General features: G+C 41.5%; 1 protein-coding gene across 4 annotated transcripts in view; it reads left to right on the top strand.

The window, feature by feature from the left end:
• MRAP2 (melanocortin 2 receptor accessory protein 2) overlaps window positions 1–12,879 on the top strand; it is a 33,851-nt gene extending 20,972 nt beyond the window's left edge. For 3 of the 4 annotated variants that reach the window (XM_045572766.1, XM_045572765.1, XM_036414486.2), the window contains 2 exons: window positions 11,048–11,518; window positions 11,566–12,879. In XM_045572766.1, coding sequence (XP_045428722.1) covers window positions 11,048–11,426 — 379 coding nt within the window. In that variant the 3' untranslated portion in view covers window positions 11,427–11,518; window positions 11,566–12,879. Of the gene's footprint in view, window positions 1–9,558; window positions 9,678–11,047; window positions 11,519–11,565 lie in introns of all 4 variants that reach the window. The other variant, XM_036414485.2, reaches the window with a different exon arrangement.
• Window positions 12,880–13,932: the final 1,053 nt, after the last annotated feature.

Genomic DNA, 13,932 nt, shown 5'->3' with positions numbered 1-13,932 from the left:
GAAATTATTACATGGGTGCTTAAAGGATATTGAGCAACATTAGAAGGTATTTGTTAAATTATGGTTTTCAAAAACTCAGAAATGTTTTGGAGAATTTTTGGTCCCAACTTTTTTAAAAAGGGGAAATAAAACATAAGTTGAATACCATTTTAGTCAGCTCCAGCAGACACAGTAGCACACTAAAATTAGGTAGTTAGAGCATTTAATGAAGGGGCTATTTATAAGTTGTGGCCAGGAAGGAGGACAACCCCACAAGACAGTACGGCATTGTGAGTTGGTGGTCTAGTTTCATTTTTCAGCAAGTATCTGTTCAATTTTCCCAACACCAATTTTTAAAGAGACTATTTTTATCCTATTGTATGCTCTTGCCTCTTTTGTCAAATAGTAATTGACCAAAATGATGTGGTTTGATTTCTGGTGTCTCTGTTCTATTCAGTCTGTCTGTATATCTATTCTTGTGCCAATACCAGGCTTTTTTTTTTTTTATAATGACTTTGTAGTATGGTTTTATATCTAGTATTATGATCCCTCCAACTTTATTCTTCTTTCTCAAGATTGCTGAGGCTATTCAGGGTATTTTTTGATTCTATATAAATTTTTGGAATATTTGTTCTAGATCTGTGAAATATGCCATTGGTATTTTAATAGGGATTGCATTGAATCTATAGGTTGCTTTGGGTAGTATGGACAGTTTAATGATATTAATTCTTCCAACCCATGAACATGGTGTATTCTTCCATCTGCTTGTATCTTCCTCTATCTCTTTTTTCCAATATATTATAGTTTTCCAAGTACAGGTCTTTCACCTCCTTGGTGAAATTTATTCCTAAGTATCTTATTTTTTTGTTGCAATGGTAAATGGGATTGTGTTTCTTTTTCTTAGAGTTCATTAGTTTCTCTTTCTTAGAGTTCATTATTTGGTATATAATTACCATATTCTTATTATCATATTTCACTATACGGTCTCCAGTATCTATTGTTCAGTCTTCAGCCTGAACTTGAACTATAAAAAAATGTCTGGGTAAAGGGAACAGCTCTGTCCATAACTCAGCTATGTCCAGACATCAGAATCTGGAAAAAGAAATTAAACATATTTTACATGAAAGGATACCATTTTATTGAAGCACATAGAGATATGTGATTGAGAATCTTACTAATAGACACTTAAAAAGACACAGACTTCCCACTTTCTTTGTCCATGTTCTTATGGACATCTGCACATGTCTTTTCTTCTATTATATTGGTCCATGGATTTGGAAATATGATGTGGATTGTAACAGTAGTAAGAGAAGTCAAGTACAAACTCAGATTAGGGCACATCTCATATAGTGGTCAGGGAATAAATACATCTCATTATCTTCCTTTTCCTCAGAGGGACAGATAGATTTTTATGATGTTATTACTAAGATGGATTTGTCTGATGTAGGATGCAGGTAATTGTACAGATGGGAACCCTAACTCAAAGCATAACATGACTTCCTGTGATGGTTAATTTTATGGGTCAACGTGGCCAGGCCATGGTACTCAGATATTTAATCAAACATTATCCCATATATTTCTGTGAAGATCTGGTGTGTGTGTTTGTGGGTGTTTAGATGAGATTAACTTTAAATCAGTATTATTTGGATAAAGCAGTTCATCCCTATTATATGGGTGGTTTTCATCTAATCAGTAAAAGGCCTTCATAGACAAAGACTCAACCACCTCAATCTAAAAGAAATGCTGCAAACTGCTTCACACCCGAACTACAACTCTGCCCTGGGTCTGCAGCCTGCCAGTCTACCTGCAGATTTTGAACTTGCCAGCCTCCACAATCAAATGGACCAATTCCTTAAAATAAATCTGTATCCCTCTTTCTATATAGGATAGAAAAATAGATAGATGATTGATAGATAGACAGATAGATAATAGAAAAGAAGGAAGGAAAAAATGAAAGACAGAAAGGAAGAAAGGGAGGGAGGAAAGGACGGAGGGAAGAAAAAAGGATGAAAGCAAAGGGAGAGAAAGAAAAACAGGTGATACACAACACATACAAGCGTGCGCGAATGCGCGTGCACACACGGATCTTGTTGACTCTGTTTCTCTGGAGAATCTGACTAGTACATTTACTTAACATGTTATGTTGACCCTGGATAGCTGAGACTTGCATTTCTAGTCTTCTAATTGGTAGTTCGGTTCAATTGCAAATGGTTTCTCACTTGATGGCGGTTCTGAATAATCTCAATCAAAGAACAGGGGTCATTGTAACTCCTCATGCTTTCAATGAGGTTAAGGAGAAAGTCTTACCTTTTGGTTTTACTTTTTTATTTTTAATATATTTTATTGATTTTTTACAGAGAGGAAGAGAGAGGGATAGAAAGTTAGAAACATCAATGAAAGAGAATCATCAATCAGCTGCCTCTTGCACACCCCCTACTGGGGATGTGCCCGCAACCAAGGTACATGCCCTTGACCAGAATCGAACCCGGGACCTTTCAACCCTCAAGCCAACACTCTATCCACTGAGCCAAACCGGTATTACTTTTAATAAAATAATTGATTGGCCCTCTGAGAAACACTTTTTAAGTATTTTTTTTAGTCTAAGGCAATGTAAGACATGGCATTTTGTTGCAGTATATCAATAGAAAATTGAAAGAAACAAACATGCAAAAAATTCCTAAATGGATCAGTTTAAAAGGCTTTTTGATCTTAATAAACTTGACATTTATTTGGTAGGAATTTTCTCCAAAATAGCCGTTATTTTTTCCATTGAGCCAACTTTAATATAAAATAAACCATTTCAATTTTTCCTATGATAATTAGGCATGGAGGAAAGAATGATGAAATCATTGAGAATACTAGTAGAAACCTTTTAAAAACATGTTTATTATCTGCCACGGTCTACTAAAATCCTTTTATATGTATAATCTCACTAAATCCTCACAGGAAGATAAAATAAATCCCCCAAGTGTTCCCACTTTACAGATAAGAAAAATGAGGCAGAATCATTAGTCTGAGATATCACAGATAAAATAAACAGAAAAATGCTGTGAACCAAGCAAAACCTCTTAGACTCTGAAGTTGAATCAAAGATATTAGTAAGCAATCAGATTTGTTTTATTTTATCACATAGCTAATCAAGTGTGGGTTCCTTGGTGCTGGTGGAAGTCCTAGTGGCAGCTCAAGGCCAGGTGAAAAGAAACCCACCTCTCATGGGACAATCAGATCAGAAACATTCACGTAGCATCTACACTTGTCAAAATGGTGCCTCATTCTTCCCAACATCAGCTTAGGTGTGGCTCTCAGTGAAACAGAAGGTGAATAGAGAGAACCTACGTAGAGTGTGTTGGTGATGGATAGAAAAGATGGATATGTCTGAGTTCTGGTTGCTTTAAACACCAGACTCCCTGGTTGGTTTGTCCTAAGGACAGTTACTTCCTCAAGTAGGATATCACAAATATGATTCCAATGTTCTGGTTAAGATACCTGGCCAAGTTTGCAAGCTCCAAATAGATCAATGATGAACCTACTACTTAATTCTATCTTTTCCCCCCATGGAGGCATCTCAGGGGTGGGTGGGTGGGTTTGAATGGCTCACTTGGGTCTTATCAGTGCTGATACATGGGGAGGGTATGTGTATCTCTTCAACAGCGGGGAGACACAAGGATGGCAGAGACCACCTCCGCTGCCCCCACTCCCTGTGCCCATGCCCACAACAGACATTACTAATCGATTGTGTTATTTTCCATGCATGGCCAAGACTTGGCCTCAGAATCATTTTCAAAACACCACTCCAGATAGCCATCAGGAATTAATCACAGTCACAAAACACCACTCCAGATAGCCATCAGGAATCAATCACTGTTCTCCACACTCAGCTCACTAGTCACAGTGACAGGGAAGAGAAAGCTGGAGATCTCACCTGTGCCCTTCCGTTCTTTAACTTGGGAGGGAGAGAGGAAAGGAGGAGGACGGGAGGGAGGGAGGGAGGGAAGGAGGAAGGGAGGGAGGGAAGAAGGAAGGGAGGGAGGAAGGAAGGGAGGAAGGAAAGAAGGAAGGAAGGAAGGAAGGAAGGAAGGAAGGAAGGAAGGAAGGAAGGAAGGAAGGAAGGAAGGAAGAAAGAAGGAAGGCTGGCATCACTGTTCTTAAAAGCTTTTAGGGCCAAGAAGCAGCTATAATGGGGATCATTTCCCCCACGGAATATTCACTGTTGTCTGTGGGGAGAAAAACCCTCTTACCTGAATCCTTTATGGAGAAGAAAGGTAAAAGAACCATTTCCCCCTGCTTTCTCAACTAGGCAGCCATTTGCTCTCTATGGCGTCTTGTTAAAGCATTATGGCTCTATTATCATAAATCCGTCAGAGAGAGAGTAGCAAAAAAGGCTGGGATCACAGCTTTCTGTAGGATATTATAGACTTCTTTAAAAAAATTATCAAACCACAGACATCACATACCTCAAATACCACCCTTTTGGAGCCTTTGCTAAGTTTTGTCCAAATGAAGATATTCTTTATTTAGGGGTGAGAGCAGGATTGCTCAGGACCTTGTAAAAATGGAAATTACATTTTACCTTGAGTTGCAATGACCTGAATGTGACACTGACTAGATGATGTATATAATGCAACTGAAAGCTCACAGCAGGAAAATGTCTATGCTCAAGGTCTCTGAGAAGGACCAAGGCCACAGGAGCTAGCTGGCAAAGTGCGGGTGCAGTGAGTGTGGCCCACGGAAGTCCTGCCACTCCAAGAGGTCTACTCTAGCAACAGGGAGAAATCTATTTAAAAGAAAAAGAAGAAAATCTATTTTATCTATTTGATTCAACTTATAAATTTATATGCCTTCATTCAGGAGTTACTTTCAATTTCCCATCGACTAAGAGGCAATTGCACAGTGAAGGACTTGTCCAGGAATGTACTGAGGGTTGCAGTGAGGCAGTGGCATTTTCCAGAAAAACTGGCATCTTCCTGAAAGTCAATTCTACCCACAAAAGCAGCCAGAGGCACTTCCTCACACACAGAGAGAGTTTGGTTGGCACCTCTGGGTTTGTTACATGAGATAAAGCTCTCAGTACAGGCTATGGTTTCAGAAACGTTAGCGGTTATTATGATTTTATCAGGTTGTTAAGTACAGAAGCTTTCATTCTTTTTTTTGTTTGTTTAAATCCTCACCGGAGATTCCATTGATTTCTAGAGTGGAAGGGAGAGGGAGACACAGAGAGAAGCATTGATGTGAGAGAGACACATCATTTGGTTGCCTCCCACATGTGCCCAGTGCTGGGATCGAGGCTACAGCTGAGGTGTGTGCCCTTGACGGGAATTAAACCCGAGACACTTCAGTCTGCAGGCCTATGGTCTATGCACAGAGCCAAAGTGGCTAGGGCAGAAACTTTAACTTTTCATAGGTCTTTTTAACTTACTCATCTTTCAAAGTCCACTGGAAGTGACTGCTGGAAACACCAGATGCCTGCAGCTGATCTGCCTGCTACTTTTCACAAGTGAGACAAACCTGAGGACACTAGTGGGCATGCTAATACTCTTAGCACAGCAGCCGTTTCATTGGTAAAATCTTGCCATAAATCTGGAAAATCCTGAGGGGAATAATCCAGAGCATTATGGGCATTTTTCTTTAGCAAATGAAGGAGTCTTCCCTCCTGGCCTGCCTTGTCTTTGGGTGACAGAGGAAGGAGCGTTTCTCTGAACGCTGGAGGTGGCTGTGGCTCTCAGATGTCAGGGCTTTGGAATACCCTGCAGATACAGCCATTCAGTCCACTGATTGAGGGTCTAGACTCTAGAGGCTGCAGGCCCTTTGAGAGATGCAAAGATGCACAAAATATAGCACAGCAGTATATAGGAGAGAGTGGACTACACAAGTAGCTGTGCCAGGAAGTGGGAAAAGGTGCATCCTGGAAGAGGTGGTCAGTGAAATTCAGCAAGAGCACAGAGGAGGGAGATTAGAGGTTCTCCGTGAGGCAGTGACTTTTGAGTTGCACAGTGAAGAAGGGATTTTATTTGCCAGACAAAGCAGGATAGAAGGAACAGCACAAGCAAAGGCACAGAGGGACAGTTGAGTGCATCGAGGATCTCCTGTAACTATGGCTCTGAAGCCCACACTCAGGGTATCTTCTTTTAAAGATCACATATTCTTGATTTTAGGCCTTCGTGGAATTCAGACCCTGTAGGAACTGTAGAGGAGGCCTCCTTCAAAAGCAGGAGTTGCTTTAGTTTTAAGATCTTTTCATGATGGATGCATTCACTTATTCATTTAAAAAATTTTATTGAGCATCTACTATATCTTTAGTACTGTGCCAGGTACTGAGAACATAGGCAAGAAACAGAATTCATCATCTTAATGAGGATGCCAGGCAAGTGAAAAAAAAAAAAAAAAAAAAAAGGCGGGGGCTGTAATAGAGAATGAGAAGGCAAATGGAGAAAAGCACCAGACCTCCAGGCGAACAACCTAACTCCGATGGGAGGAGTCGGGGGAGGTTTCTTGCAGGAGGAGGCGCCATACATGACTGACATTGGCCCAGCGGAGTAAGGCAGATTCCAGTGAGGCAGATGTGCTCCTTTCAGAATAACCTCGCACACAACTATGATAAAATGTGGACAAAATAGAAAGAATGACTGTTAGAAGGCACTGAAGAACGAACATTAGTAGACAAAAACAGAAGGGCTTCTGGCCCTTGGGAGGAGGAAGCTCTATTACTTTATGTCTGTCATTATATGGTTAGAAGACTTTCCACCTGAAGTCTCCCAATCTCCTTTCATTCCCTTTGCAGTGCTTTGAAATGTTCAGTTTTACAGGATTTACGCGTTCTTTGTTAAATTTATTCCTAAATATTGTATTTTGGATGCTATTACGAGTGGAATTATTTTTTTCATTTTCTTATTGCTTGTTACTAGTATATAGACATACCATAATGAATTTTCTATGAGATTAACGGAAAGGAAAATCTTTTTGACAACAGTGTTGGAACAATGAAATAAACATAAGGAAAAGAATGAACCTTGACCCCTTTCTGGGAACAGCTCTGTTCAGGAGAACTTTCTGTGAGGTTGGAAATGTTCTCTGTGCTGCTCAATTGTTAGCCACTTGTCACATGTGACAATTGAGCAGCTGATATGTAAGTAAGTTGACTGAGAAATCAAGTTTTATATTTTTCTTAATTCAAATTTAAATAGCCACCTGTGACTAGTGGCTTCTAGAACTAGCATGGTTCTAAAAGAAGGCATAAGAGAATATCTTTGTGATTGGAGGTTTGGCAGTTATTTTATAGAGAGGATATAAAAGGCAATAAACATAAAGAAAAAAGTTAATAAATTGAACTTAAGTGAAATTTAAAGCATCTGCTCATTAAAAGACATCTTTCAATAAATGAAATACAAGTCACAGATCAAGAGAAAATGTTTTAACATGTGTATCTACCAAAAAACCTTATTCAGAATATATTACAAAACTCAAGAAAGAGTGTTTATGATATATATCTGGCAAAGGCCCTGTATTCAGAATATATTACCAGCCTTCTACAAGTAAAAACAAAAACAAAAAACAACACAACTTTTAAAATGGGCAAAGGACTCACACAGACACTTCACAAAAGAAATTAAACAGTGAAATGCCATTTCACTCCCATGAGAATTGCTAACATTAAAAAGACTGACAACACTGAATGCTGACAAGAATGTGGAACAACTCTCGCGGGGGGGCTGTTTCTCTGTTTTCCGCATCCATCTCCATCATGGAAAAGGAAACAGTCAGGTTCCTGAGTGGAGGAGCTGGGATTAAGAAAGAAAGAGACCAGGAGACAGAAATAGATTCATCAAGCTGGGTGCTAGGTGGGCACCATCTCTCTAATGGATAGGCAGCAAGCGTCTGAGCCACGCAGCAGGTTTATTTTATAGGGTCAAAGGAGCTTATTTGCATTCTTAACTAGGCCCTAGCATTACTGGATTTACATATCTAGACCCACCCCTGCTGACACCTGGACAAAGGTTACTCTGCCAGTGCCTCGGGCTCAGCTGACAATTTAAAGAATGCCCATGTGCCTTCTCAGGCGGCCCTCTAAAACTCTAATTCTCATACACTGTGGTGAGGGTGAAAATGGCATGACCACTTTGGAAAACTTCGTGGTTTCTTATGAAGTGAAACATAGATCTACCATATGACCTAGTAATTCTACTCTTAGGCATGTACTCAAGAGCACTAAAAACACAGGTGTACAAAGAGACTTTTCAAGAATGTTCATTGCAGTTTTACTCACAAACCAGAAACAACCCAAATAACCTTAAAAAAGATAACGAATAAATGAATTGTCATATTTATACAGTGGGATTATACTGAGCAAGAAAAAAGACAAATTATTATTACATGGGTCAATGTAACAATGTGGATGAATCTCAGAGAATCTCAACATGCTGAGCAAAGGAATGCAGACACAAAAGGCTGAATATTGTGTGATTCCATTTCAAGAACAGGTTTCACTAATCTGTGGTAAGAAAATTTCAAGACAGATTGCCTATGGGAAGTGGAATGACCTGGAAGTTCAAGAACAGGCAAAGCTAACCAATGGAAATGGAGATCAGAGCAGTGTTACCCAAAGGGGGTGGAAAATGAATGAAAGGACACTTCCTAGGAAAAAGGAAATATTCTGTATCTTGATTGAGGATGGTGGTTACATGGATGTATAAATTAATAAAAATACGTTGAATTTTATACTTAAGATCTATGGATTTCTGTGTGTAAATTTTACCCAAAAGTAAGATGAATAGAAACTACCTTGAAGCAAAATGTGTCCATGATCATAGGTTTCCACATATAAGTCCTTTAGTTTATCAGTCAGTGAAAGAAAAGAAGACTAGAAAGACAACCTACTGAATATTTAATGTTTACCAGAGTCTGAGAGTACAAAAATGAACTTTTCCCTTGTTCTCAGAGAAGGAGAAGCAGATAAGTCCCACTGTTCTCACACCAAGAGAACTTCAGGGGAAAGCTTAGAGGGAGGGAGGAGGGGCAGGGAAGGCACCTCAGCGGCCTGGGCTCTGCTCTGGGGAGGGATGAAACTCTTGCTCCTGTGCCTTTGTTCTTCAATAGGGGTGCTTAATGGCCCCCGATGTGGCCTGCGTTATGCTGCACACTGCTGGGTTCCTGGGTCTGTTTTCCCACTCAGCTGCTGCCCAGGGTGGGTGGAAGCTGTTCTTCACAGCATCTTAGTCCTGCAATTAGAGAAGAGTGTGGGCCCCAGCAATCTTAATCACGCCTTTTCAAATGAGTTAAGCCCTTCTTTTTGCCAGGTAGTGTTTTAGCTTATTAGGTCACATGTTGCTGGCATACACAGTTCTCAAACATCTTTTAAAACTGAGTGAAGACAGAGGAGGAAGATCACCCTGAAAGACAAGACCACTTACATTTGCATTAGAGCAGAGGTCATTCAGCCTCTCTCTAAAGACATCTTTTAAAAAAATTTTTTGAATACAGGACCTACTGAATGTTTAATGATTTACTCTTGTGTAAATCAATGATCTTCAGGTCACATTTGCTGGGCAGACAATGAGATTTGTTAACCAGGCTTTTTGCTACAAGGAAAAGCTTGGGTTTCTGAGAGAAATTCCTTGTTTGATGCAACCCATACAATCTGATAGAAAAGTCCCTCAATTGGCTGGCTTACAAAGCTTCTAGGATTACCAATCTCTGAAATCCAAGTGGTTCTTGGTAATTTGGAGGTTTGTGTCTATGATCATATTTTCCAGATCTGTACATGGAATCTCTGTTCCTCCCACCCCATGGGAATTTGGTCCTCAGCAATTTATCATGAGTGATGGAATGGGTAGGAAGAGAGTTAACTGAAATGGAGAAAGTTACACACTCATTGAACACAGCTTAGTTTTTGATAGGTTCTGTTTGGATTTGAAAACATGTTCAGTCATGATTCTTGCCCTTCAGGAGTTGCTTGTGTGTAAGCAACTTTTGTATACATCTGGGAAGAAGGAGTGAAAGTCCATGGAATATCAGGGTATTCAATTTACCCATAAAAGTCCTTTAGGTTATCAGTTAAGGAAAGAAAGGAGGAATAAAAGGACAACTTATTGAATATTTAATGTCCTTGTAGGACTAATTGAGAGCTATTTTATTCATTGACTTATTGCCATTAAATTTCTCATTTGTTTCACACTAAATGGAATAAGGAAGTGGAAACCTGGGTTTTATTCCTGTTCCTATCACTGACTGGCTGTGTGACTCCAGTGGGTAGTCTGTACCCTGCCTTAGCTTTTGTGTTTGAAAAATTGGTATAGTAACTCTTGCTCTAAGTAACTGTGCTGGTCATTTATATATATTGATTTCAGAGAGGAAGGGAGAGGGAGAGAGAAAAAGATATAGAAACATCAATGATGAGAGAGAATCATCCATCAGTGCCTCCTGCACACTCCTGACTGGGGATTGAGCCCACAACCCAGGCATGTGCCCTGATGGGGAATTGAACTGTGACCTCCTGGTTCATAGGTCATTGGTCGATGCTCAACCACTGTGCCACGTCGGCTGGGCTGTGCTGGTCAGTTTTGAGAGTTGAATGGATAAATGGATACAAACAGCGTTGACAAATAAGAAACTCACCTCTGTGAGATAATATTGTCTTTTGTTCAGACAGTATGATACAGGCAGCGGTTCTAGAGCTGACCAAGAGCAGTGATCCTGGAGGATTCTATGAAAATACAGATTAGCGGGCCCTGCCTCTGGAGATTTTGATGGGTACGACTCAGGACTCTGCATTTTAAGAAGCGCTTGAAGTAATCCTGATGCAGGTGATCCAAGAGTCCCACTGCAAATTTGATGATTCCTCCACAGGATGTCTCTTTGCAGGAAGGTCCAGGGCCCTCATGTTGGAGCCTTTGCCTTGAGTTTGCTTATGCATGTTCAGAAGTGACGTCTCTCAGTTCTGATGTTTGTCTGCACACTTCGTACAGGGACTTGTTCTCAGTGGAAATACGCCGGCCTGCCCTACATGCCCCAAACCACGAGTCAGCAGGAGAATGAGGCAGCGTGTAAGCAATGCTTTCTTTCCTTTTCTCTGTAGCAATGCAGAGCCTTCGGAGAAGAGATTCAGAATGAACAGCTTTGTGTCAGACTTTGGGAGGCCGCTGGAGCCAGATAAGGGCAATGAGGAGTCCCGGTCTCTGTTTCACTGCTACATCAACGAGGTGGAGCACCTGGAGAAGGCCAGAGCTGGCCAGCAGACCACGGCCCTGGACAGCGACGTGCAGCTGCGGGAGGTCACCAGAAGCAGCGGGCGGCCAGAGGAGGAGCTGAACAGGCTCATGAAATTTGACATCCCCAACTTTGTGAACACGGACCAGAACTCCTCCTTTGGGGACGACGATCTTCTGATTTCAGAACCACCTGTTGTTCTGGAAAATAAGCCAGTTTCCCAGACCTCACACAGAGACCTGGATTGAGAAACATGCTCTGTAATATGTCTTCCTGAAGATGTGTGTGTGTGGGGGTGTTTGTATAGCAAGAAATCTTCATTTACCAAAATGGCGTGTGTGTGTGTGTGTGTGTGTGTGTGTGTGTGTGTGTGTGTGTGAGTGAGAGTGAGAGAGAGAGAGAGAGAGAGAGAGAGAGAGAGAGAGAGAGAGAGAGAGAGAGAGAGAGAGGAACTGAGACAAAAAGAAAAAAAGAGAGCCCCTCAGAAGGGAGCTGATTAAGCTGAGTTTTTATGCCTTTAAAGACATATGAGGCTCTGGGGGGAATAAAGTAACCTTCTCACCATCCTTCTTGCCGAGAAATTTGGCAGTATACTGGGCATCAGCTCTCTTGAGTGAGGGTTATCTTTGTGTTCTACGCTGGCCCTGCCCCGGCCATTTTCTACCTTTAGCAATTGCTCTCCTTCTGGGCTGCCGATCATTTTCCTGTCATGTGGGGAGTCTGGAATAGATGATCCCCACCAGCTCCAATATTTTGTGACTTTCTGACCGTGCATGCAGACGATGCAGGGCTATCCATAAAGCCGCTTACACTAGGGCACTGGGTCCTATTTCTGAGTGTAGGACCCCCTTCCCTGCAAATGTCTGCACCTGCACTCAGCCCTTCACTGAGCTCAGCTTTGCTTTCATCGGGGCCCAAACGCCCACCAGGATGTCAGGACACTCGTCTCACACATCACTGCGGACAACGTTTCTGCCGGCTGTGCCAACACAGCTTTTCTGAGGACCTCTGGCCATCCATGCTCAAACCAGGGGACAGCCCTGCCCCTCCTATCCTAGAATGAGTATCAACAGAACTCCAGTCCCCAGAACTGTAGGCAAGGTCATCACCTGAGTGAGGGAGGCGACGTGTGTGTGTCTCTGTGTTGGTCTGTCCTGTCTGGTCACACAGTGGCTCCCTTGGCCACTGAACAGGTGAAGTGCCACGTACCATGCAGTCTACTTGGCAAATGTGTCGGTGATGGTCCTCTGGCTAGTGTGTGGCTTCGAGTTAAGATGGTGAATGGGTTGTAAATTCCTCACTAATAGATATTCAGGTTGGCCTGGTACCGTGGTCAGCAAACTGAGTCTCGCAAGCCGCATGCGGCTCTTTGGCCCCTTGAGTGTGGCTCTTCCCCAAAATACCATGGCCTGGGTGAGTATATTTTGAGGACATGGTATTAGAAGAAGTTAAAGTTTAAAAACTGTGGCTCTCAAAAGCAATTTCCATCGTTGTATTATTGCTATTTGGCTCTGTGGACCAATGAGTTTGCTGACCACTGGGCTGGTACAACACGCCCCTGGTATCAGAAATAATTTGGTTTTATATTTCCAGGTTCCATGCATGGCCAACTGCTAATCTCTGGGGGACATATTCATTATGGATTTGTTCACCACTTGTCTTGCTTAAGTTAAAAAATAAATATGTTTGACTGCACAGGAATTTTCTCTGGTCCTTTGTTTTCACATATCCAGTGTTTTTTATTTCCTTTGTAAAACTATTCCTTGTTTATAATGACTTCTAACATCTATTATCTCTAGGAGCCTACTAGTCCAAGTCACATCAGCTTTCATTTAGGAATTGTTCCATCAAAAGAAAATCCCTTTCCCATAATGTCTTTTGAGGAAAATATTATTCTTTGAGACTCTAATGCTAAGCAGAACATGGAGTGAAATTTTTTTTTGTAATTAAAGCTGCTATAACACATTCTTGCAAATAGAGACCTGCTGTTTTTGATGAATATTTTCAGGAAAGAGAGCAAGAATAGCAAAGAATGCTGATTTTATTAATTTCTAATATGAATATTCCTCAGAATTTAGTTAACCAAATTAAACTATTTCTTTATTAAGACTAAAAGCTCTTCAAATGGTATTTGATTTAGAAGTAGATTTATTAAAAGACTGAAGGATATTTAAAAGTTGGAAAAATACCCATGACTACCATCATTTTTGTGAACTAAATGCCAAGGACTGGGAAGGGTCTAAGGTCTTACCCCACCTTGGCTGACGCCAGCCTGGCTCGGCGCATGGAAGACACAAGACATGGACTCCTGAGTCGGAAACAACGGATTTCCTTAGAGCCCAGCAGGCAGCAGTGCCTCATGCTCCTGTTGATTCCTGAATTCATTTCCCATTGCTGTTTGAACAGAAGATATCACTGTGGGGCTTAAAGAAACACAGATTTATTCTCTTAGGGTTCTGGGATGTGGACTCCAAAAGCAGTCTTCGTGGGCTCAGGTCACGGTGTGGCCAGGGCTGTGTTCCCCCTGAGGATCCAGTGAAGAATCCGTCTCCTTGCCGTTTCCAGCTCCTGGAGGCCGCTCAACTTCCCGGCTCCTGGTCCCTCTCACTGTGACCTCTGCTTCTCCTTTATGTCTCTGTCTCTGACCAGCAGGCCTCCCCCTTCTAACGGCCCTCGGATTGGTTACATTGGACTACCTGGGTAATCTCCCATCTCGGATGCTTAGTCAGTATAAGGTGATGGGTTCAGATTCTG

The sequence above is a fragment of the Pipistrellus kuhlii genome, unplaced genomic scaffold (assembly GCF_014108245.1).
Source record: "Pipistrellus kuhlii isolate mPipKuh1 unplaced genomic scaffold, mPipKuh1.p scaffold_m20_p_5, whole genome shotgun sequence".
Lineage (NCBI taxonomy): Eukaryota > Metazoa > Chordata > Mammalia > Chiroptera > Vespertilionidae > Pipistrellus > Pipistrellus kuhlii.
The sequence above is the reverse complement of the archived record's forward strand: the minus strand, read 5'-3'. Positions and strand labels throughout refer to the sequence as shown.